The sequence below is a fragment of the Coffea arabica genome, chromosome 5e (genome assembly GCF_036785885.1).
Source record: "Coffea arabica cultivar ET-39 chromosome 5e, Coffea Arabica ET-39 HiFi, whole genome shotgun sequence".
Classification (NCBI taxonomy): domain Eukaryota; kingdom Viridiplantae; phylum Streptophyta; class Magnoliopsida; order Gentianales; family Rubiaceae; genus Coffea; species Coffea arabica.
The window spans coordinates 591182-615859 of record NC_092318.1 but is presented as its reverse complement, the minus strand read 5'-3'; the positions used below and the strand labels follow the sequence as shown (position 1 = coordinate 615859).

Sequence of the window (24678 nt, the reverse complement as noted above, 5' to 3'; positions counted from 1 at the left end):
TCTAATTTACTCAAGAAAGCTGTGGAAAAAAAAAGCAATTAACTGGCATCAAAGTATGCAAAGACAGCCCCATGGTTTCTCATTTATTTTTTGCAGATGACTCTCTCTTGTGTTGCAAAGCAAGCAAAAAGGAAGCTCAGAAGATAAAGGAGATCATTCAGCTCTATGGTCATGCGACTGGACAGGAAGTTAATCTCAATAAATCAGCCATGTTTTTCTCCAGAAATACTCCTAATATGATTAGAGGGGAGATAAGCGAGGTGTTGGACAATATGAGAGAGGCTCACAGTGGAAAATATTTAGGACTACCTATGACTATAGGGAGAGCTAAGAACCAGGTCTTTGGGTATCTGAAAAGTAAAATTAATAGAAAGCTTCAAGGTTGGAAACAAAAGCTGCTAAGTTAAGGGGGTAATGAGGTCTTGATCAAGTCAGTCATTATGGCCATGCCTACATATATTATGTCTTGTTTTAAACTTCCTAAAGGCTTGTGCAAGGACATTAGTGCTAGTATAACTAGGTTCTGGTGGGGTGGGGGGGAATCTGAAAAAAAAGTGCACTGGGTTAGATGGAGTTAACTTTCAGAAGTTAAAGGGAAAGGGGGATTGGGTTTTAGAGATCTGGAAGCTTTCAATATAGCCTTGCTTGCAAAACAAATTTGGAGAGTTGTTACTAATCCAAATTTGTTAGTAAGCAAAGTTTTGAAACCTAAGTATATGAAGGAGGAAGACTGGCTAGAACAACAGCCTCCTAGCAATGCATCTTGGTGTTGGAAAAGCATTCACAAAGGGGGAGAACTACTACAACAGGGACTATGGAAGAGAGTGGGAGATAGAAGGTCAGTGAAGATCTGGCAAGACAGGTGGATACCGGGATCGGTCAATGGAAGAGTATCAACTGCAAAACCAACAGGTTGCCAGCTAGAGTTTGTGCATGAAATAATAGCGGGAGGGAAGTGGAAGACAGATTACTTGCGGCACTGGTTTAATGCAGAGGATGTGAAGCTCATCACTAGCATTCCCCTTAGCTTATATGAAAGGAAAGACAGACTATTCTAGAGTCATAGTAAGTCCGGGATATACACAGTGAAGATAGGATATGTAGTTGCAAGGGGGAAGAAAACACCATGAACTGAAGGCTAGCAACTGACTCAGAGACCAGCTGGGAAATTAGGAAGCATACGGTGTGGAAAAGATTGTGGAGCTTAAATATTAAGATGAAACTGAAACACTTCTTATGGAGGTGTCTGCAAAATGGTCTAGCTACTAGTGAAGCACTCTATAATAGAATTGGAAAGGGCAGCAATATATGTAACTGTTGTGGGGAGGAAACCGAAACCATAGAGCACATTTTTTTCTTTTGCCCAAAAGCTCAAGTGGTATGGAAGTTAGCTCTTGTAAGGTGGGAAGGGATAGCTGAGCTGCAGTGTAACATGTGGAGATGGTGGGACGCCGTGATGCAATCAGCTAAGGAGGTACAAGGGGAAGACCGAATCAAGCTCACGGTGAACATTCTATGGCAAATCTGGAAAGCTAGAAACAAGATGGCATTCCAAACGGAGAATGTGGAAGCCAAAAGGATAATAGACAAAGCTCAACAGGAATGGATCGAATTTGATATGGCGAATGAATTAGACTCGCGAGCAAATGCATCAGTAGAAAAGGAAGAACAGGTTCAGCTGCGATGGGAGCCACCTAAGGAAGGGGTAATGAAGATTAACACGGATGCAGCAATCTCAGCTACAATGGTCAGAACAGGACTGGGGATTATTGCAAGGAACTGGCATGGGGTGATAGTGAGAGCTAAAGGAATCACTGAGAGGAAAAGAGGGGAAGCAGCCACAGAGGAAACACTTGCTATCAGAGGTGAGCTGGAAATGGCTCAAATTGCAGGATGGACAAACATAGAAGTCCAATCTGATTGTAAAAATGTAGTGAGCCTTATTAATACGGGCAATGTTCAGGATTGTAAACTACAAACAATCCTGGAAGACATTGAGATCCTAAAGATGAGGTTTGACAGGTGTGCTTTTTCTTTTGTGCCCAGAACTGCTAATGGTTGTAGCCATGCCATGGCTCAATTTGCAGTCAAGTCGGTTAGGAACATTGAATGGGAAAGTTCATTCCCAAATTGGCTATCAGCTTTAGCTAGAAAAGATATGGGGGGTAGTTACCCCTTTTTGTCATTAGCTCTTGTATTATCAAGTGTTAATATCTATAAAAATATTATCGTTTAAAAAAAAAAAAACAAATAAAGGTGGATCTAACATTAATATTTTAAAATCATAATCAACCCCCTAAATTACAAAATTTTGGTGGAAGAAATCTACTCTTCTACCAAAATAATCAACCTCGTATTGTAGCAAAAAATAATTGAGTACTAAAGAAGCCAAAAAAAAATTTTTCTAGTTTGAAAACATTTTAAATAAATTTTTTTTTTTGTATTGATGTCATCATACTTTTGTCTCTATTTTTAACTTTTGATTAATATACTTTTTATTTTGTAATAGTGAGACAACCAAAGGGTAATGTTGGAAAGAAATTATGTTCTTTTACTTAAAATGAGTATTTTAATAGTATATTTTGAATTAAAATGTTAAAAAATTTTGAAAATAAGGGAGTTAAGTGAAATTTTTGAAACCTTAGGGGTGCTGAGTGATATTATTGGAAACCTTGAGGAAGGTTTCTGAAATTATTCCTTATCCCAAGAATCTTTTTCTTCATCTTTGATTCCCCAAGGTTGAGCTTAAAGGAATCCAACCCAAGTGCTAGGGAGAAGTTAGGAAGTTGCGTTCCACCATCTAATCAAAGTAAGTTTAGTTGTCTAATTAGTTTAATTGTGATTTAATTTGGATTGGGTGTTGGGTTGATGATGAATTGAATATTGGATATGGTTAATTTTTGGTTGGTTTTCTTGAATCTTTTGTTAGGCTATACTTTTGAGATGTTTTTTAGTTCTTGATTTTGGTTGGAGATGGAGTGTTTGCCTAGAATGAAGCATAAGAGAATTTTTGGGTGTTTTAATAGATGAAAAATCTTGGTTAGAAATTGAATGATTTGAATTCACTACATTAATTTTAAGTTTATTATGCAATAATATAATTGCGGGGTACAAAATTATGCACTTGGATGACTATGGAGCCTTAGAGATGATTTAAGGTAGAAATAGAACTTGAGAACCAAAACTGGAACTCACTTCTATCTCGAATCCATCATCGGATTCTTTGCGGATACTTGGGTTGGATTCGATTTAATGCACTGTCAACTTTACTATTTTAGTCATATGTTGACATAAAAAACTCAGATTTACCGCTGTCCGGGGAAGGAAGGAATTTTATTCCTGCTTGATGCTGGCAATGAACAAAATGAACGTATGATTTTCATATGGGATGCAATTAATGCATGGGGTATTTCATTCGATCCACATTTGAGCAACAAATGCACCATGGCGATGACAAAGGGAACACGATCAGATATGACCGCTTTGACTACCCTACTTTAGCAAAGCAATTGCAAGCATCGAAAAGTATCAGAAAAGCAAAGCTAACCAGGTTCTTTTCACCAGAAATACACCAGAAAGTTCATCTACAAAGTACCTCAAACTTTAACGTTTCCGTAGAGTGGATGGTAGCCTCTACAACTTTTAGTGTCTGTGAATAAGTTTTGATAGACCGGACGACAGAATACTATAGGCTATATAACAACCAATGTTGTTGTTTTTTAAGTTTTTCAATGTCCCGACAATACAACTTTTATTCATACTCACAAGAAGGAAGACCACACGAATATTAACTGCCGCTTTCATCATTCATTAGGAAACCTAGAGTCTTTTGTTTGGATTCTTCCCTAATTTCTCAAAAAGCAGGCAGCACATATTTTTTACCCAATTCACATGTTGGAACATGTAAACGGTTTCTAAACCCGAACAAACTGTTACATTCGGGAGATCAACAATGGGACGGAGATTGGCGGGTCCTCGCCCATCACTGGATGGAGTATATCCAATTCCCCATATCTTTCCAAGACACGCATCCTGCAGTCCTCAGCAGCCAATAGACCAGTGGAGTATGCTCCATGTACAGAACCTGGGTACTCGAAACTAGTTGCTTCCCCAGCAAAAAATAAGTTATCCACGGGGATCCTTAGCCTCTCATACAGATCATGGGGTTTACCCACCATATCATAGCTGTAGGAGCCCAGTGTGTTTTCATCTGCGCCCCAATGAGAAACAAGGTACTGAATCTGCAAATTTACCAACAAAAATGTCACTGCTAATATGAAAAAAGACTTAAAACAGTAGTTAACACCTATTGCAGAATTCAATGACGACTGTTTTCATGTTTTGCTTTGCTAGAGCTCAAATATCCACGCACGAAGGTGACGAAAGCAGAAGTATTTCGAAAGAAACCCAGACGCCTAGTAAATTTCAGATATCCCACGTCAGGTTTATCATCAAGTTCAATTACTTGTGAGAACGTTACTAAGCCACAGACAAGGAAGACAACATCTCGAGAAATCTTGCTATGATAACCATTCAACCTTTGCCTAATAGTGGATTTTTATGCGAAATTCTAGACAACAGAATGCATACTTAGTCCATCCGAGTAACCACCCTTTTTCTTTAACATAGATAAAAAGAAAATAATTACAAAAATGGTAAAGAACGTCACTGGAATCCTTGAAGTGCAGCTTCAAAGATTACTATAATAGCTTTCTTAACCACAATATTGACTGATTGTACCGGCTTGAAGAAACAGGCTGAATTATTTTCAACCAAACACAAAATGTAACTTTAAGCCCAGAACAATTATATATCGTGCCAAAATGTTCAACTCGGGTCAGAAAAAGATCATATTAACATGGCTCTCCAACCCACCCCCACCCCCCCCCCCCCCCAAAAAAAACAAAAAACCAAAAAAAAACCCTCTCTCCCAAAGAACCAAAAAAAAAGGTAAATACAAGTCATAATGCCTCGGTAATCACAGAAGCTAGACCACAGAATCAACATAAAAATAAAAGAATCTATAAGCAAGCAAAGGAACATGGGCATAAGATAAGTAATGAGTTGCAAAATTTACCGGTTCAGAAGCGTTGGGAAGGATTCTCTTCAGCTGCATGTAAGCAAAACTAGCAGCAGCCTCATCTGACATTTTCTCAATGTCGCGGGCCAATTGCCCAGCAGGCATATAAACAAGGATGGAATGACCAGTGGCCTTATGTAGATTAAGAAAGTAACTGCACTCGTAAGAAGACTCTGCAACCACTCCCAAGAACTCTACATTTGGCCAAAACACCGTCTCAAAGTGTAAAACTATCTTGTTCTCAATACCTATTCCGAGGTCATTGATAGCTGCCTCCTTCCACTCTGGTAATCTCGGCTCAAATTTGATACGGTTTGATTTAAGAACACCAAGAGGGACAGCCACAATAGCAGCATCTGCTACGAAAGTTCTCCCATCTTCCACAGTTACTTTGACTCCATGGTAACGTCTTACAATTTTTGTAACCCTTTAGGAGAAAAAAAATTGACTAACTGCTTGATTATTGGGAGTAACAAGCAAGAAATTAAGGAAATATGGTATGGTAAAGTAAGAAATCATGTCAATTACCTATGACCCAAACGAATGTCAAGACCTTTGGCAAGGGTATTTATAACCGGAAGATAACCCCTGACCATAAGTCCATGTCCACCAGGAAGCAACTCCTCCTGCAAATACAAAATACAAGGTAAACAAGTCAAGGTTCAGGGTGTCATTTTACCATTGTTTAACACATAGGTAGTCATTCGCAAAAGAGATTCTATCTTCCAAATCCTTCCCTACCCCTGAGATCCGGCAAAAGAAGAAGAAACGTCCACATAAAAATACAGCTAAAGCACTAGGCGAAGAAACTAACCTGGTCCCAGCATTTAAGTGATATGGTCTCAGCATCTGCAGCAAACCAGCCTTCCATTCTACACAGGTACCATTGCAATACCTTATAATCAAGCCCCTCCAACCTGTACCACTATGCATTAGAAGCTTTAATAAACTGTACCAAAAATAAAAGCATTTAAAGTACAAGGATTTCGAGTTCAACCTTAAATCTGGCCTCCTTTCGAAAACAATAGAGATTGCACGAGATATTGGCATATCTTCCCTAAAATCTTGCCTGACTAAGTCCGTCTGCACAAGACGACAGCATAAATCAACAAAAAAATATGCACACAAGAAAAGAATGTTGGTGATATTTTGATGTGTAACAAAAACGATTTCAATTAGCCAAAAGCTACGGAAGAGAAATAGGGAAAGCACGTGCCTCCTTCAGAATGCTCTCAAATATCTGTCCAACCTTTGACACTAAATCCTGTGCAACTTGATTTCCATCCATATCAAAAAGCGCATAGCTGAATAAAAAAAAAATCACCTTATATAGCATAGAAGATAGTCATGAAACAAGAATTGATAAATAAATTCAAAAAGCAGTAAAAAGGAAAAAGATAACAGCTTCTTCTTGTGGTTATGGTTAACCTTATTCTATTATGAGGTGTCTGTTAATTAGGGATCGAATGAAACTCATACTACCTGAACCAAGTGCAGTATTCCATCAGAGCAATGACTAAATAGGAAAGGGCAAGTGAGATTGAATCAAGTGCCAAGAATCAAAATATGCAGACCGCAAGGAGAAACTTTAGATGTCTTAGTCAAAGGCTTAAAACCAATACGTACATTGTTACGTTAAGCTTATCTAAAATGACATGTCGCAAGGAAATCCATAAAGATCAATTACTTTACAACAAAATCTCTCTTATTCTGCAACATATAATGCGTACAGAATATGCAAATTGAAAAGGAAAGGACAATAATGCAAACCTCTCCAAATCATGGTCATATAAAACTGAGTTGTCACCACTTGTTCGATAGAGAGGTAATCCTAGTCTCCCTATAACAGGTGCCAGTGGATTCTCTTTGCACACCCCATGTAACCTAGCATAAGAAAATGGAATTTTAACCGAAAAGAAAAGCAAATGATATCTGTCTAATGCATCCAAAAGATCAAGATATGAAGAGAAGATACAGTTTTTTTTTCCTGATCAGGTTTTTTTCTTGGTTTTGGGGTTTTTGGTTGGGTGGGGGGGGGGGCCTGTTCTACATACCAGGATGCACCAAGATCAACTGGAAAACCAAATGAGTAATCAGTATGAACTCGACCACCGATTCTGTCCCTAGATTCCAACACAGTGACCTACAAACACATACATTCTCTATAAGCATTATAAACAGCAATCATACCTTTAATAAAGGCATAAACATATATTGTCCTTCCAACCTGAAATGAAGCATCATAAAGAGCTCGTGCAGCTGCAATGCCTGCAAAGCCACCACCTATAACTATCACAGATGGTGATGATGCATGCCTTCTCTCCACATTCGAATAGCAAAGAGCTACACAGAAATAAAGACAGAGTAAGATAATTACTAAAAGACAGGATTTGCAAACCACTGATAAGTATCTCATGCAGGTATTTTTCATCATATCGCCATAAAATTTCATAAGAGAGTCCAGATAGAGAGAGGTCACATTCAAGCCACCGAATTCGCAGAGCGCAGAAAAATTTTTAACTACATTGACCATGTACACCTAAGACTCCACTCAACTTCCAAAATTAAGCACTTTGATTCCACCATCCTTCCTTGACATTTGTACCACCTATTATCTAAAGCACTACCATTTTAAATGCAGATCATTCCAGCACGAGAAGTGCATATTGCATTATATTCACGTCCAGTGTTCTTGCTTGCATGGCTGTATAGTACATGATATAACATAGTAACAAACATGCCTAGATGTGGACATGCAGCAAAAACTAACGTATGAAGAGCAGCAATGAGAATACAACATCTCTATCCCTGCAACTGTTTTAAGTACTGCATAGCTTAATAAGTGAACCGAGGACACAAGAAGTGCATACTCATGAATAGCTTATCCACTCTCCATTTGCTAAATAACTAGCAATTTCTAGACCCGGAGCTGAAATAACCTGATGCCTTGCAGTAGATTTTATCACATCAGATGCAGTCAAAAACCAAATTTACTTCTTTTTTTTTTGTTGGGGGCCCCCCGCCGGGGGGGGGGGGGGGGGGGGGGGGGGCGGGGGGGCGGGTGTGTGGTTGGTTAACACTTTGTCCAATCCATTCAACTCTAAACTCATGGACTGTTAAAAACAGATGGATCATACAAGTACTGAATATGGTCCAGTCCCTCCTGCTCTCACGGAATGATCTATGGTACAAAATCCGCAACTAAAGGATTTTCCTTTCACCTTAATCTTGTGATTCTTACCATTCACATTCACGAAAAGAGTCGTCTTTTTTTTTTACCATTTATCTTTTTGATTGGAGCAGGGTCATTTTGGGTACTTTAGTCCAATAGTGCTACTATAACTTTCTAATTACTCTACGGAAATCTCGTTGAACATTCTTTCTTTCCAATCGTCGGTGGCATGGCAAAAATCAACAAAAACACTAATAAACTTTTTTTAAAAAATCAGTAAACAGAGCTGAAAAAATCGTCGGTGGCATGGCATGGGATATTCTCTCCAGTAAACTTTTCTTCGTTTAACTTAAAAAAAGCACACGAATACTATAGATCAAACTAGAGCTGAAAACCCAGTAAACAGCATCCAGATTAAACTGATTATGATGTAAAACAAAAAAATGACACAATTAAACAGATAAAATGAGCTTATAAGCTCAAAACTGAACCCAAAACCTTAAAAGGAAAAAAAAGTTTAAAAGAAGAATCAGAAAAAGGAATTAAAAGAAAAAAAAAACAGACCTTTTTGCAATTGGGGATTACTCCTCTTGTCTCTTGAGTCCATGAATAACAGATGATCCGCGATAAAATTCACAATTCGAAAGCTTACGATTTAAACTCAGTAATAACCTCAATTTAGAGAATCTTAACAATAACAGGGACAACAAGGAGACGGAATGAAGAATAAAATCATTAATGAAAAAGAGGAAAACACCGAATTGAGGAGAATAATGAAGAAAAAACACAAGAAACGAATAAACGATGGAGCGATTCGAATAAGAATTAGAATTTAATGATTGATGAAGCTTATTTCCCAAACACCTCCTCATGCGTATTCCAAACCTACCCCAATTTCGGCTCTCTCTACTAATTCCACTCCTAATCACGCCCTAACCAGCAATCGATCAGGATAATAATCCAAATTCCAGAACTTCGGAATTCAATCGATTGCTATTTTCTCCTTTTCTTCAGTAATCGGCGATTCTAATTCTAGAGAGAGAATCTTTCTGCCTGGTAATGGAGGAATGAGAAGTCTAGAGAGAGAAAGGGAGACGCGGAGAAGACGAATGGAAATTGAAAAAACTGAAAGCTGGCAGGTGGGAAAATGGATTTACAGCTCTTAATGTATTTATAGACTTTTTTATTGGGCTGGGCCACACGCATTACAGGTTGGTCCAAGGAGTTCTGATATGGTACGTCGTGGACTACTGTGGACCGGTAGTTTCGTGGTGGATGCATTTGATTGGATTCCTTTTTGTGGAGTTTTTCTTCTTTGTTTTATATTTTATATTTTTAGTTTTTAACCAGAAACTGGTTGTAAGAATTAGCAGAAGGGGAATATTTGGTACAGCTTGTAATATTCCATTTTGTTTTCTGTTTTTGGCTAAGAAGGAAACAGAAATTTCTACCTTTTTATGAAATTTTCTTTCTTTTTCCTTATGGGAAGTATTAAGCAACTTACCTTTTTATGATTTTTTTTCCTTTTTCTTCCTGGGAGTTATTAATTAATTTTCCTTTTTTTGTTTGAGATTTTCTTTCTTTTGTCTTTTGGGAATTGATTAAGTTACATTTTTTATTATATTTTCCTTTCCTTTTCTTTTTGTGAATTGATGAAATTACCTTTTTTATTATCTTTTCTCTCCTTTTGTTTTTGTAATAATTTGTCATATTAACACACACAATGACAATTATTGTACTTTTGTATTTAAACATTTTTTATTATCTTTTCTCTCCTTTTGTTTTATAGTAATAATTGGTTAAAGGATAATTCTAACAGTGTTCAATGGACATTCATTGAGACATTTAAATCATACATAATTTATCATATCAATACGCTAAATGACAATTATTATACCCCTACATTTAGATTTTTTTTTTCCAAATTAAATACAATTTTCCAAAAAGTTAATACATAGAAACCATTAGCCAAACCGTTGATTTAACTAACTAACTTTATTTGTTTTTTTCAAAACCTTCCCGACCTTCTCCACACCCTGGCCATTTCAATTGAGATTTGAATCCTCAACCCTCAACTCGACAGCGGGAAAATCAATTTAATTGCCTAACCTTAAGCAACTGTCACAAAGCATATCTGTCACCAATAGTGATTTGAAAGCATTTGCAACTAACCTAACCATATTAATTGACCTTATCTTTTCACCAATTGATCTTTGGATAAGGACTTACACATTCAAACCTCTTTTACATGTGTATCAGACAGGGACATATACATACCCTTTATTCTTTCTTTGGTTGGATGGACTTTGATATTTTAAGAGTCACAAAACATGGTTGGACATATTGCTGTCCCCTCTGTAAACATGCAGCTTTCTTTTTTCTTATTTTTATTTTTGGGCCAGAAAACATGTAACTTTCTTTTGATTGACTAGCATATTATGAGGTGGGTGTGGGTCTATTTGTGTTTTCTTCCACAAGTTTATCATATATAAGAGTAACTTTTAACAAATCATATATTAAACCTAAAAAGGACTAATTGTGATTCATTAGTTGCTTTCCATGCAATGCTTGACGTATGCCACAAATCCACTGGCGTCAGTGTAACTAATTAGGGGTAGAATTCTATCTGTGCTTTTTCAATCCAAAAATTAGCACGTAAAATACTTTTTTTTAAGTGGAAAGTTTTAAATTCAGAAATTTTTTCCCTTTTTTTTGCCTCCCAAAGCCAGTAAGCAGCAGGATTAGGTGTCGATAATTGGACGCAAATGATTATCCCCAAGCTGACTTGTGTACCCAAAAAAACTGCATGATACATTACGTGGTAGTATTCTTGTCTTATATATAAAGCCTTTTGGACTAATAAATGCACAAATATTTAGGTACCTTTCGGTGCTAACACAATGAATATAGTCAAAATTAAGGCACTGGATCGAATTAAGGAGCATCATTAGGTATTATAATTGGTTAGGGTATACATGAATTTGTGTACCTTTACAAGTTATGGATCCATTTTCATGCTTATTAATTTTTCACTGCCCCTAGGCAGAAGAATATTTATCTTCAACCTGTCTTTCTTCTTACTATATATGCATCTTTCTGTCTAACGGGTACACATATGACACTCGTTAATATATATTTCGGGTGTTATATTTTTGAAAATATAAAATTAATTAGAAAAATAAATAAATATAAGAGATGATAGGCAAGATTAAATAGAGAAAGTATATAAACATAAGAAAGGATAATAATTATTAATATATATATATGAGATAAGTTATGTAAATATTAGATGTATTAATGGATGCTGTTTACAAAAAGTCAAAAACCCCTATATGTATATAAGAGTAACGACTTAGTCGCCTCGTGACTCAAAAGTCATGAGTGCGAGTTTCACTGTAAGAATAATAATAATGTTTAGTTTGGTAATCTAGATGTGGGGAGCAATCATAATGTTATTAAAAAAATAATAATAAAAGAACAAATAGAGAAGCTGAGGAGACAGTGCCGGCATAATAAAGGTTGTGAAATGTAATGTCAAGAGACTCGAGACTCTGATTGGATTATGGAGTTTTCAGAAAAATAATACAAGAGCATTTTTGTACAGATAAATCAGTAAAGACAAAAAAAAAAAAAAAAAAAAAAAAAAAAAAAAAACTGGTTAGAGTTTACTAGCAATAAGTTTTTGAAAGCAGCTCCTTCCAAAACTCTGTACATGTTTAGAAGATAATTTGTCCTCCTCAATCGCCACTCGAAAATGGAAAACATATTAAAATAAAAAGAAAAAAACACGAGATATCAAAATCATTTTTCACTCGGTAAAGAGAAAAGATCATTTTGTCGTTTAATTAACGATCTTTTAACCTATTTTGGCTGTTTCGGGTGCTTTTCTACATAATTGCTTGAAAGAACATGTTTTAGAACAGTATAATCAGGTCAAGAAAACTATCAACTAATCCTGTTTATTTACTTCTTTTGCGGTCCTTCTCTTGTTCTTTTTGTGCATATTTGTGTTTATTGAGTAAGAAGAATATGCTTGGATTGACGCCTCAAGGCGTAGAAGTTTTGAATTCGAATACGATCTCCCTCCTGCTTATTCGAATGCGATCTCCCTCCTGCTTCTTAAATTTCATGTCTTTCTTATTAAAAAAATTAGTAAGAATATGCTTGTGTTAGATGCTAGGCCACACACCAACACCAACTCCATGACAGTTTTTTTCTGGTTCATATAGGTTTCAAAGGTTACTTTTCAAAGTTGTCTTCTTTGTTGTACGTACTAATAGCATTCAATTGTCAAAACTGAAAGAGAAAGGGTTTTAGCCACTTGATAAGTACGTTGCAATTTCAACTTTTCTAGAGGGTTTTCATTGATGACGACTAGCTTTAGCTGCTCCTCGTATTTTATTTTATAACCTTTATCGAATGCATATGGAACTTATCTTGTGATTAAAAAAAAAAAACAAATTTCAGCATAACTTTATGTGAATGTGATGGACATAAACGTAAGAAAACACTAAAAATATATGACGCAGGAGTTAGGTTAGGTCTTGAGTGGCTAATGAAGCCTTCTTTTACGTTGTCAAATACAAAAAGGTCTTACTTTAGTGACGAAAAGCCTTCAATTTTGTAATGCAACATCTTGATCTTCTGCCCATTTTGATCCAAGTGTGTTGGACTTTTGGAGCACAGTGTAAATAAATTTAGGAAGGATGTAAACAAGTTGAAGTAGATTTTGAAGTAGGGTGTAAAAATAAAAGTTTGAGTTGTTCATTTGACTCTGAAATAGATTGGAATGGACCAGTGAGAGCACGGATCATTCATTTTGTTTTTGTAAAAAATATATATATATATATATATGGGTTCAATTTTGTTCACTATCACAGATCAGAATGTGCTCTCAAAACCATATGTCGCATATAGAGATTCTTATAGATCACATATCAACACAATTTTCTTAATATCGATAATAGGATTTTAAAACAAAACGTTTTATAAGAAATATATCCGTTATTACTAATTGAACAAATTTGTATTGGCAAACGTGGGGTGGACTATTAATCGAAAGCTTCCCAACTTGACAAGTTTTAAGTTCAAATGCTTTAGAATCTCTGTTTGTATTTCTGCTTTTACCGCCCAAACCAATGGATTTGAGAATGAACCAAAAAGCTAGAAAACCAATTTTGTGATATAATATCCTGTTGTGGCCATTTTTCATACCTGTGTTGGACTGTAGGGCAAAAAGAAAATCAAAAAACGTGGGGTTGTGGTTTGGGGGCAGTCACCGACTAAATCTTTATGGTCACTGATTAGGATTGGAAAGCTAACAAATCAAGACTGTGACTTTGCTGTGCATGAAAGGAAAAACTTGAATAATAAAGGAGAAAATAACAGCCAACTACCCCGGCGAACCCTGCGGCCCAGCGAATACAGGACAATTGACTAGACAGCTTGCTTCCCTCCATTAAAGGTGGATGTGAAAAGAGGGAATTCAATCTTTTCAAGGGATTAATTAAATTCACCATATTTTCACTTAAATTTACATCTTAAATCTTGTAAGAGTTTTTAGCATTAGGTGTATAAACATTTTAGCTAACATAAATAGGGTTAATTGCAATTAATACGGTTAAAAAATACCCTATTTCTTATTCTATACCTAAACCCTTTTTTTTTTCTGTGTCATTTAATTCTGCGAGACAAACTTACTCCTCTGTTAATCATATTAAGATCGATGAAAGCGAAATGAGAATACATGTAATTGTGAGAAGGAACTTCAGGGAAACGTTGTATTATTTGAAATATTATTTGGAATAATTACTGTAGCACTTTTTGTGATGTGATGTATGTGAGATAAAAAGTAGTTGGGAATATAAAAAGGTAGGTTGGAAAATGTGTTTGTGATGCAAGCGAAATATTATTTGAGATAATTTTGTTATACAAAATTTGATGCATTGTTTTCCTCTATCTATTAGAACTCAAATTATTTTTTTTTTTCCTAATTGTTCTTGAATTGATTTCTTGAGCTTTCTCCCACTAAGAGCGATACCAAAACTGTTTTGCCTATTAATTACGATGGAGAAGCAATTGATTCACTTATAAAAGAAGGGCACCTGAACATTGTAGGGTTTATGTAAAAGTAAAATTTTATGAATCAAGCAAAGACTTGAGAATTCCAATTCTTTGCAAAAAAAAAAAAAAAATCTCTGGAGTTTTAAAACGCGTCTGATGAAGCATTGGATGAATTAACAGTTAGTCCTCAAAATTAACGACAAAACTAGTGTACCAGGCTACCTCATTCTCTGATGAAAGCTATTGAAAAAATGCAAAAACATGTGGTTGAATATCTCTGTGTAAGATTTTTTTGTAGAACTTGTCAGGAAGGGACAGCTTCTTTGTTTTTAACAAAGTTGACATAAAAGGATCCAAATTTGGGGGGTTTGGGGGGTTTAGTAGTTAAGTGCTGCGGAGCACTTCAAAAGTTGCCGGCTTTTGAAGTGTCTTCGCAGAGTCCATTTATCGAAACACTCATACAAAAAACTGTGAGTTATGAAAGGGACATAAAAGGATCCAAATTCATCACGTGCTATTCTTTAAGATCACAATCTTTCTTTTTTCTTTTTAATTTTCCTTTAACCTTTTTCACTAGAAACCAGTATTATATATATCTGAGATAATACTATATAACTTTTTATGATATGATATATGTGAGATAAAAAAGTGGTTAAAAATTGTATTTATGAAGCAAGCAGAATAAAATTTAGAATTTTTTTTTTTACAGATCTTGATAACCAAGTGTTTGGATTGTAAAAAATTACACTTTATTTACACCTTATTTACACACACTAATTTGCTTGCATCATCAACACATTTTTCAATCATTTTTTTATCTCACATGCATCATATAAAAAAGTGCTACAGTACTTTTTTTACAAAATTATCTCAAATAATTTACATGCATGTTCTCCCGATTTTACTTGTCAGTGTATCAACCTCTTAATTACTTATGTACATTTTTTTTCAAAGATAGTAGTGTATACACCATTGACACATAATTTTGGTTCCTTTTCTTTTTCTTTCTACTCACTAGGGACTTTAAGAGAAAAGGATAAAAGGTTGATTGTATAATAATATTTTTGTGCATGAGCGTGTCTAAATGTGTGACACATGCATTAAAGAAAAAAAAAAGGTGCCAAATGTGAATAGAGACTAATCAACACTTGATCGTGTAAAGAAAATATTTATTCTAGAATGAAAATGGGTGAGAGTCTAATTAAACTTTTATAATTATCTCACTATTGTTCTTACTTATTAAACTAACTATTACGAAAAATGGGTGTTTCATATATAGATATATTTTTTTTCCCCTTCGAAAGTAGTGGCCTAAAGGGGGACAATGACAGAAATAAGCTATTAGAATCGAGGCCGAAAGGCGGAAGCTGGACCTCTTTGTGCTGTAGCTAGATCCATATCTGAATCATGAAGTCAATTTCGTATGACCCACTATGGTCAGACACCGCCGGCCCACTTGAAGACGCGGCCGAAGCTTGAAAATGTGATGAGATAGCCATTTTGTTCGAACCAACCATCCTTTTTTTTTTGGGGACTGCTGGGACCACATACTTTTAATCTGGTCCTAAGTATCACATTAGGAAAAGGGTCATTATCACTTTACCCCTTAACGTTTGGTGTCACTATTAATTTACCCTTTAACGTTATCTTTTAGTCACTTTACCCCTAAGACTAACGATCAAATTTAACGGAGTTTGTTAATTAAAATAAAAAGACATGTTTAACTCTTAAAATGATTATCACTTTATACCCATAAACTATAGTCTCATTATCAATTTACCCCATAAAGTTATTTTTTAGACAATTTATCTTACCATTAAACCAACTTAACAAGTTAAAAAACTTTAGAAGCAAATACCCTCCTCTTTGCATAATAAAAATAATAAAAAATTTAGAGTGACTTTTCTCCTTTTCAGTATCAAGAAAAAAAGTCAAAGAATTCATTTCTTTCTTCTTGACAATCTTATTAATATTGAAAAAAATAGAAAGATGGAGAGGGGGAGGGGAGAGGGAGAGAGAGAGCTCAATTCTTTTTTTAAAAATTACAAATAAGAAAGAATTGAATATTTTTATTATTTTAAAATTATTTCACTTTTCTGTTTACTACCAAATTCCAATTCTAATCTCGATAACCTCAAAGTAATATGATAATGTTATACTTTTCTTTATTTTCTTTCTTTGCAAAATCTAATTTTCTATCTCCTTCTTTCCCATTTCTTTTTCTTTTTCGAGTATTAATAAGTGTGAAAAAAATTTGAGAAAACCCTTTTATTTTTATGTTTTTTGATCTCTTAAAGTGAAAAAAAGGAAAAATAACCATTCCAACTTTTTTATTTTTAATTATATATATAAAAGGGTAAATATATTTAAATTTTTTGACCATACTAGTTAGATTAACGATGAGGTAAAATGTCTAGAAAATAATGTTAGAAACTAAAGTGATTGTATCACTATAATCTAAACGAATAAAGTGATAATAACAATGTAGTAATGCTATAAAATAAAAGGGTATTTTTGTCCAAAATTTCTTAATATGTTGAGTTGAATTACTTATCGGGGTAAAGTGACTAAAAGATAACGTTAGGGGGTAAACTGATAGTAGTGATATAGTTTAAGGGGGTAAAGTGATAATAACCCTTAGGAAAATGATACGATTGCTAATATAAGTTGGTTCAGTTTGACAAGGATGGATCACTTTTTAACATAAAAAGGTCTTGTGTGTGTTGGAAAATGTAAGGACTGTCAGTGTGAAGACTGTATTGGTGAGCGATTAGTATGAATTTCTATAAGCGTTCCTGAGGCACACCTTGATCCGTGGTGGTGACGAAAGTCGAATCCATCTAAATTTTTCTTTATAAAAAAAAAAAAGTAAGAAAAAGAAAAGAGACACCATTGTTTTTTGCTTCATGTGTCCATTTTTTTTTTTTTTCACTTTCAAATGCACAAAATAAGTGTCATTCTTTAAAGAATCAACACTATATCATGTCAAGATTTTTTATTTTTATTTGGAAAAAAGTAAATTTTTTTCTCATAATTTTATAGTTTGAATGTGAGGACAATGTTCTTAATTTTTCAAATCTACCACATAAAACAAAGATCACATGGTTTCTTAAAACCTTGATTTTCCAGGTTTCCTATCAAATTATGGGATGGCAGGAGTATGTGACTATCTTTTTTTTTTTTTAGGTAAATACCTAAATGTTCATTTAAACTGATTGTTAGGACTGAATACCTTCGCAGGATTAACCTTTCTACGCTAATGAATGCTTATTTTTTTTCTTCTATGAATGCGTTTCCTCTACATTATCTTACATTACCAGAAAGATAAATGTGATACTTATGAGGTTGGGAAAGTTCGAATAAAACGCAAAGATGGAATATTTTATGAGTCAAGAATGAACCACGTATTTGTTTGTAAGCCTCCAGGCACCTCGGGTCCAAAGCTTGTAAACGTGATGAAATAGCTATATTGTTTGGACCATACACTTAAAGTGTATGGAGAGGGTGCACAAACTGTTTTTGAGGCTAATGCTGAAACTGAAGTTGAAGAGTCTGCTAATGTAGAGGAATCATTTGAGATTGATTCATGACCTTTAGAAGATGAAGTTATGAATGCATTGCTAGCTCGACAACGGTCCAAATCAAAAGCTTCATATTCAACAAATGATCGTGGCACAAAGAGAAAACTAACAAGCTCTCGAGTACTTTACAAGGTGTTGGGATGAATGGCAGATTCACTGGATAAGCACTTAAATTCAAAATGCTCAAAAGTTACAACTAAAATGGTGGAAGACGAGTTATCTAAAATTGAATTGAATAGATTTCAATTGTTGAAGGGTATTGATCTACTTATGAATGATAGGACAAAGTATGACACTTTTTCTGGTCTCCGAGATGACTTAAAAAAGGATTGGCTATTGATGCATATTGGTAATTGACTTTTTTTTTTTGGTAACTTCCAGTTGAAGTTGTTTTCGTAGAAGAAGTTGAGCTGATTGCTGGGAGCCCAAGTAGAGAAAGTAGAAGTTGTTACTACTCCATCGTGTATCCATGACTTTTTAAATTCTGATGAGTTCTTTGTTTTTTATGTAATGGATCAAAACAAGATTATAGAAAGATTCTAGGGAGTGTTTCAGCTATTTTCTGCCTGATTTTTGAGATGCTAAGAATGGGACATTGGATCTTTTTGTCTGATGAACTAGCATTTTAGGTATTGAAATTAACATAGTTGCCTATGTTGATGACCTGACTTGTCCTTGAGCTGCATGAACCTTTGCATTCTTTCTCAAAGTTAAGGAGCTTTTGCTCTCTATTTTGTGTATAAGTGCTCTTCCTGTATTCTGTTGGTTTTTATCTCCCACAAGTCTGCACACTTGCTAAAGAATGGATGTCAGATTTTTTTTTTTTTTTATTGAGTTTTAACTCTCTAAACTGTTGAAATGGGTGGGAAAATGACACTTGAGATCCTCGAGAGAGAAGGGCAAAGGCCAAACGGAGGCCAAAGGGAAAGCAGTAAAAGCTTCACCCTCTCTTTCTTCTTCATAGCGTCAGAAGAATTTTGGAGGCCCACCAGTTTCAGATATTTCAGGTTCGATTATAACATTGAAGATTCAATTTTTATGTAAACTTGATAGAAACTTTGGATTGGCATTGGATTGTAAATTTACAACCTTTGGATCGCCGAAAGGGTCATCTGCAAGAAAATGGGCACATAAAAAAGTGGGGAAAATGGCAAAAAAGAATGAACAAGAACCTGGGATGGAAATCAGCAATAGGAAAAGTTACAGAGGCCAGAGTTGGAGCAAAGGAGAGCTCTGTAGACGGCGTTGTCGTGAGGAAGAACGTTTGGTGAATACTAGGACCAGTCCACAAGTAGAAGGGCAAAGCCAAAATTACATTGGAAAGGTAGAAATTAAGCCCTTTTGCTATCATAATCTTCTTCCTCCTTCTAGAACTCAGCCATGAAGTACATGAAATTGCCTCCAGTGGAGAGCTCGAAAGAGAAGGGCTTTGACGGTGAGGCAATCGGCAGTGAAGATGATGCCACGTGGAATGGCGGAGCTGGTGGAGGAATCAAAAGGACGATGACATTGAAGTGTGGACCTCATTGGAGTGGATTGGAGAGTTTGAAGGCAATCAATGATGAAAGTATTGGTATATGAATTAGACCGGTGGTTAATTTTGGTTCAAAGATTTAAAGGGTATAAAAAACTTGTGTTAAACCAAACCAATTTGAATTATTAGAAAATTAAAGTGTAAATAATAATAAGACACTAGAAAATATTAGTGGTGGCATTAGATTGGCATAGAAAATATGTCACCGAGGATTCTAAGTGCTGTTTGGGTTGATGTAAATATTGTAATATTTGGGAGAAATTTCTAAAATTATGATGATTTTAAAAAAAAATTCTACAAAGGGGGCATTTTGTGTATGGTTTTCTATCCTTGGGGTCTTCGCATTTAGCAAATGCGAGTTCTTTTAGCTCGCATTTGCTAAATGCGAAGTCTCCCTGAATTTTTCCACCACCGAAATTAAAAAAAAAAAAAAAAAAACAAAAGCAGACCTTGCATTTGTGAAATACGAGGTAAGTAACCGCCCAAGCACCAATAAAGAAGGTTCCTTGTCCAGTGAGCGTGAGCAAGCTGCAATTTTACATAAAAAGGTTGCTCAAACAATAATCATAAGTTACAAGCCGTGAAGCCTGGAGCCAATATTCACTATTTACCATTGAAGGTTCTTTCCAACAACAGGAATCTAGATTTTGCCTAAAAAATTTTTCTTTTTGCTTCAGTTGTAATGCCATTTTCCCTTGCTTTATGATTTCACTGCAAATTATAAAATGATTTACAATTTGCAATGCAAATTTCTACAAAGAAAATGTGCAGCGCAATGGGTCACAACATTGGTTGGGGATGACTGCTGAGGCAGAAATGGCAGCTGGCTGGCGTGCAAATGGCGTCTGGTGGAAGCTCAGAAATCTGGTGGAAGGTCAACAATGGCGGACAACAACCGACGAGAAAGAGAGAGAGTGAGGGATTTCGGGCAATTTCCTCTTGGAAGCTTGGACTGGTGTCTAGCTAAGCAAAGACAAGAGAGAGTGAGCTGGATGTGCAAAGTTTCGTTCCAATTTCTGCCGCTCTGCTCACGGATTTGAATGCCGAATGTTTGATGTAAAGAACGGAGCTCTGTTTTTGGGTTTAGGTGAAAGAGACATACCTCGCATTTTTTAAATGCGAGGTCTTCGACCTCTTTTTCTTTTTTTTTTTTTTGTATTTCGGTTGTTGGAAAATTCAAGGAGAGTTAGCATTTGGTAAATGCGAACTCAAGGAACTCGCATTTGACAAATACGAACAACCCTTTTACAGAATTCCATACCCAAAATGCCCCCTTTGTAGAATTTTTTTAAAAATCATTATAATATTAAAAATTTCTCTAATATTTGGTGCATCTTTCCACTGAGTTGGTGTATGCCAATATATGGGGTAGTTTGCACACCATTTGGTGCAATTCTTACACCAAATATTGGTATACACAAGCCTAGTGGAAAGATACACTCATGTAATAGAAACTTGGGTGACAGAAGATCAGTTGTCGGAGGAGAAACTGAAGTTCAAGATGCAATATTAAAATCTAGTCCAGATTCAACCGAAAGAAGAAAGAAAAGACTGAATATTCAGCAGTATAATCCGAACATGCACCCACAATGTTATTTGGAGAAATGACATTTGCATTCCTAAATTAGCTTCTAGTACTTCTTGTTAGTATTTTATTTACTCAGTGGATTGGAGTGAGAGATACTAATTCAGGAATACAAATATCATTTCCTTTGTGAACTTAGTTAGCTGGCCTAATTGTTTTTGCTTTTATATGTGCTGGTCCTGCTGGATGCTTATACATAGAACTGAAATTTCCATGTTTTATTTGCCAGAAAGTTCATGCATAGAAATGCATGGCTGCTAGCTATTGACTTCGCCATCAATTGAATTAACGATAACTATTTTAGCCTGAAGCGGAAGATCAATAACAGTCTTCCCTTCTTTCAGCAGACAATCCGGCCACCAACCTGCAAATTTGCAAGAAGAAAGAAATGGTTACTACTACTACTCTATTGAAGTGCAGCCAATATCATATACGGATTATTTAATGATTAATCAATAAGCGTACTCCTTGAGTGCCTCAGCATTGGCCATTGGCGGACAATGAGCATCTTCATACCTTCCTGTATCCGTACTCATCGGTGAAATAGTCTTAGTAAGGAGTTCTTTTCCCAGCTTTGCCAGGTGCTCAAGGTGTTTCGGGTACGATTGGTCCATTGACATCTCTTCGCTATCCAACCTGGTGGGGTTTATGGTCTAATGTTTTGGGTTGAATGTTATATATATCAGTATGATAGGTTGAATAGGGATGACACATCATTGGAGGGATCGAACCCGAAATACCTCCAGCACCTGGCAGAGCTGGGAAAAGAACTGCTTTTTAAGAATGTTACCAAGATGAGTACGGACACAGGAAGGTAGAAAGATGCTGAAAGCCCTCCAATGACCAAGGATGAGGCACTAAAGGAGTACGTTTGTTGATCAATTTTTGAATAATTATATATGTATCGGATATTGGATGTTCTTTAGTATATATAGTAGTAGTAGTGATGTTTAATTTCTTGATTCTTGTAAATTAAATTGCAGTTTGGCTGCCAGATTTTTGGCTGAAAAAAGGAGTCGCGAAGAAAAAGATGGCTAGCAGCCGTGCATCCCCATGCAAGCACTTTCTGGCTAATAAAGATGGAAACTTTAACCATATACCGAAGCATATATATCCATCAAATAGCAGCAAAAACACTTGGGCCATGGCTGATGAGTACCGTCTAGCTCAACTATGGTCACAAAGAATAATGTTGTGCTTGTAATAACTGTTCTGAATCTGATTCATGTACTGCTGAATAATAGTACTCCAGTTTCTTTCTTCTTTGGGTTGAAATTTGAAACTGGATCACATTTTCATATTGCATCTTGCATTTCAACTTCTCCCCGTTGCTGGAATCAGGCAAAGTACGTACACCCCATAAATTGCTATCTGTTAAGTTAAGACTACTATCTTGTTATCTTACATTTCAGAATTTGCTATATCAGGGCTGGATGTAAATTGCTCGCCTCAAAAAAAATGTCTAGCATGGAAAATAGTCTACGGGAAATAATTACTTTCTTCATGATTTTTTAATGTTTGAGCAATTTGTCACGAATGTTGTCTCAATACAAAACCCTGGCCATCATTTTTTTCAATATGTCTGCTCAAAAACAACAGCCATAGCCCGTAAGGATGTATTAGGCATTAGTTTGAGCTCGAACTGATCCACCGATTGAGGAGCTTGCAAGCTTGAGTCGAGCTACTCATTTAGCTTCGCTCCTAGTACTCATCCAATTCAATATTATGTAGTTCTTCAGCTTATTAGGTTAAGAGGATTTGACAGCCAATTTCTTTTTTGTCAAACAAATTAAAGTTTCTCCATCTATAAAATAAAAATTTCCTCCTATCCAAAACACGTATTTAAGGCATAATCATCCGCCAAAAAGACTTGTCAAAAATTGGGGATTAAGAAGGAAGGCGGAATAGATGATGTGAAAATTTAGTGGCCACATATGCTGTTTGAATTGATTATCTTTTGAATTATAGGTGTCAGACGTTAGAATTTAGAAGGAGAATAATGTCATGGATATTTTAGGATCTGGCCAATGAAAATGTAAATTGTCAAAGGCTAGATGTGGCTTTAGCAACTTTTTTAACAAGCAGCAGCACCATATTGACTTAGACAGAGAGATTTGAAGAAAATTTGGATACCAATGATTCTTTAGCTGTTAACTTTAGTCTAATGGTCAAGATTAAAATCTCAAAATAAGTAATTTTTTTTTTTTATTTAAAACACGCACTGCATATGGAATTTCAAGAATCATCATAGAAAATTTAAATCTTATTTTTTGGAGTCCCAGTCCATAGTCACCCTTATTTCCTATTCACTTTAGTGCCAAAAATAGCTCTCTATAGCCAAGTATGATTTAAAGGTTAGATACTGATTCTGCTACGTAATTAACCAGACAGATTGGGAAAATAATAGCATTACAAGAAAGATTAGCCATACAATCATCGAGTACCTTTGAAACAATATACAAACAAGTGGATCCTTCTCAAAAAATTAACAACAATGCTTAAGCTAGAACCAGAAACTTGGTCGAATTGACCCGGTCGAGTAACCGAAGGAAGTTAGTAAAATATGCATAGGCATGACAATTTGTAATCGGAATTTTGAAAGGTTATAGATATACTATAACTCGCTCGATTCTTAATTTTGTATCGTCAAGAATGTTAGAGATACAGAAAAATATATACAAATCAAGGGGGTGGATATACATTTAAAACAGAGGGATAATTAAAGAATAAAAAAGAAAGACCTAGAAAAGTAATAGACAAGAGTTGTCGATTAAGCTCTCAGGGGGATAGTTTAACTGTAAAACGGACTCATGGACTGAATGAGGTTCGAGTAGAGGCATGTTTCGAATCACCTAAAAAAAAGAGTTGTTTATTAATTTCAAAGTTAACACCGCATTTGTCACAAATCTATTTTCCTTGGCAATTGTAGCATGCCATTAGCAAACCAAAGCATATAAACCAAGGAATGAAAAACAAAAAACACTTGGGCCCAGTCAAAAATTGTTGGTCACGAACTTTAAAGTCTGATGCTTTTTAATATTCTTTATGGGCTGGACTGGGCTTTATCTAATAGTGCCGATCAATATGGACAGTGGATTCCAGTTGGGCCCAGCGCATATGGACCTACGCGGGAAAAATAGCCGTTTGGCGGGCAACGGCCGAATTTCTGTTTAATCCCTGCAATTTGAGTGCGGGGAGAGGCAGGAAAGCAGTTCTTGGGAGCTCCTGAGATATGACAAATTCCTATCAGACAAGTTTTTTCTTTGTTTCTTCATCTTAAATTGTTTCAAGCATGAATGAAGTTGTCTGGATTTGTACTTTTTCTTTCATTTGATTCTTTCTCAGAATCTTGCTTTATTCGTGCTTTGGTTTGTTTCTTTCAAGTGTTACCGCTTCTTTAATTGTTCTGTGAATCTTTTTTTTTTCTTTTTAATTTCTTGCTTCGATGATATTTGAATCCTATTCTTATCTGTTTGATATATTGTGTAAAAAGGATGGTTGTGTCTTGTATCAGAAACCCTGTGATAGGCCTTTTCTTTTTCTTTATTGGAAGTATTCTTAGTAGTTTTTCTTTCTTTTTGTTCCATTTTGCTGGAAGAAAAATCATAGACAGATTAAGGAAAGTGACGATTGCTTCTCCACCCGTTTGGCCATTAGTGGTTT

The 24678-nt window shown here is 35.5% G+C and overlaps 2 protein-coding genes across 2 annotated transcripts; one reads left to right on the top strand and one right to left on the bottom strand.

The window, feature by feature from the left end:
- Positions 1–1432: 1432 nt before the first annotated feature.
- On the top strand, positions 1433–2236 carry LOC113688376 (uncharacterized). Its single transcript, XM_027206182.1, has one exon. It carries the CDS (start codon positions 1433–1435, stop codon positions 2234–2236), a length of 804 nt encoding a protein of 267 aa, XP_027061983.1.
- Positions 2237–3783: 1547 nt separating this feature from the next.
- LOC113687996 (polyamine oxidase 2-like) lies at positions 3784–9379 on the bottom strand. The gene is made up of 10 exons (XM_027205571.2): positions 8817–9379; positions 7308–7423; positions 7135–7223; positions 6851–6964; positions 6297–6384; positions 6078–6163; positions 5895–5997; positions 5609–5706; positions 5078–5507; positions 3784–4241 (listed from the first exon to the last, which is right to left on the bottom strand). Exons 1-10 carry the CDS (start codon positions 8857–8859, stop codon positions 3933–3935), a joined length of 1476 nt encoding a protein of 491 aa, XP_027061372.1. The 5' UTR covers positions 8860–9379; the 3' UTR covers positions 3784–3932.
- Between the last annotated feature and the right edge of the window lie 15299 nt (positions 9380–24678).

Excerpts from the sequence above, each read along its gene's own strand:
- LOC113688376 (XM_027206182.1), top strand. The coding sequence starts at position 1,433 with ATGTGGAGATGGTGGGACGCCGTGATGCAATCAGCTAAGGAGGTACAA.
- LOC113687996 (XM_027205571.2), bottom strand. The coding sequence starts at position 8,859 with ATGGACTCAAGAGACAAGAGGAGTAATCCCCAATTGCAAAAAG. Across the intron at positions 6,965-7,134 it reads GTTGATCTTGGTGCATCCTG|GTTACATGGGGTGTGCAAAG; the intron begins GTATGTAGAACA and ends TTCTTATGCTAG. Across the intron at positions 5,998-6,077 it reads GAAAGGAGGCCAGATTTAAG|GTTGGAGGGGCTTGATTATA; the intron begins GTTGAACTCGAA and ends ATAGTGGTACAG.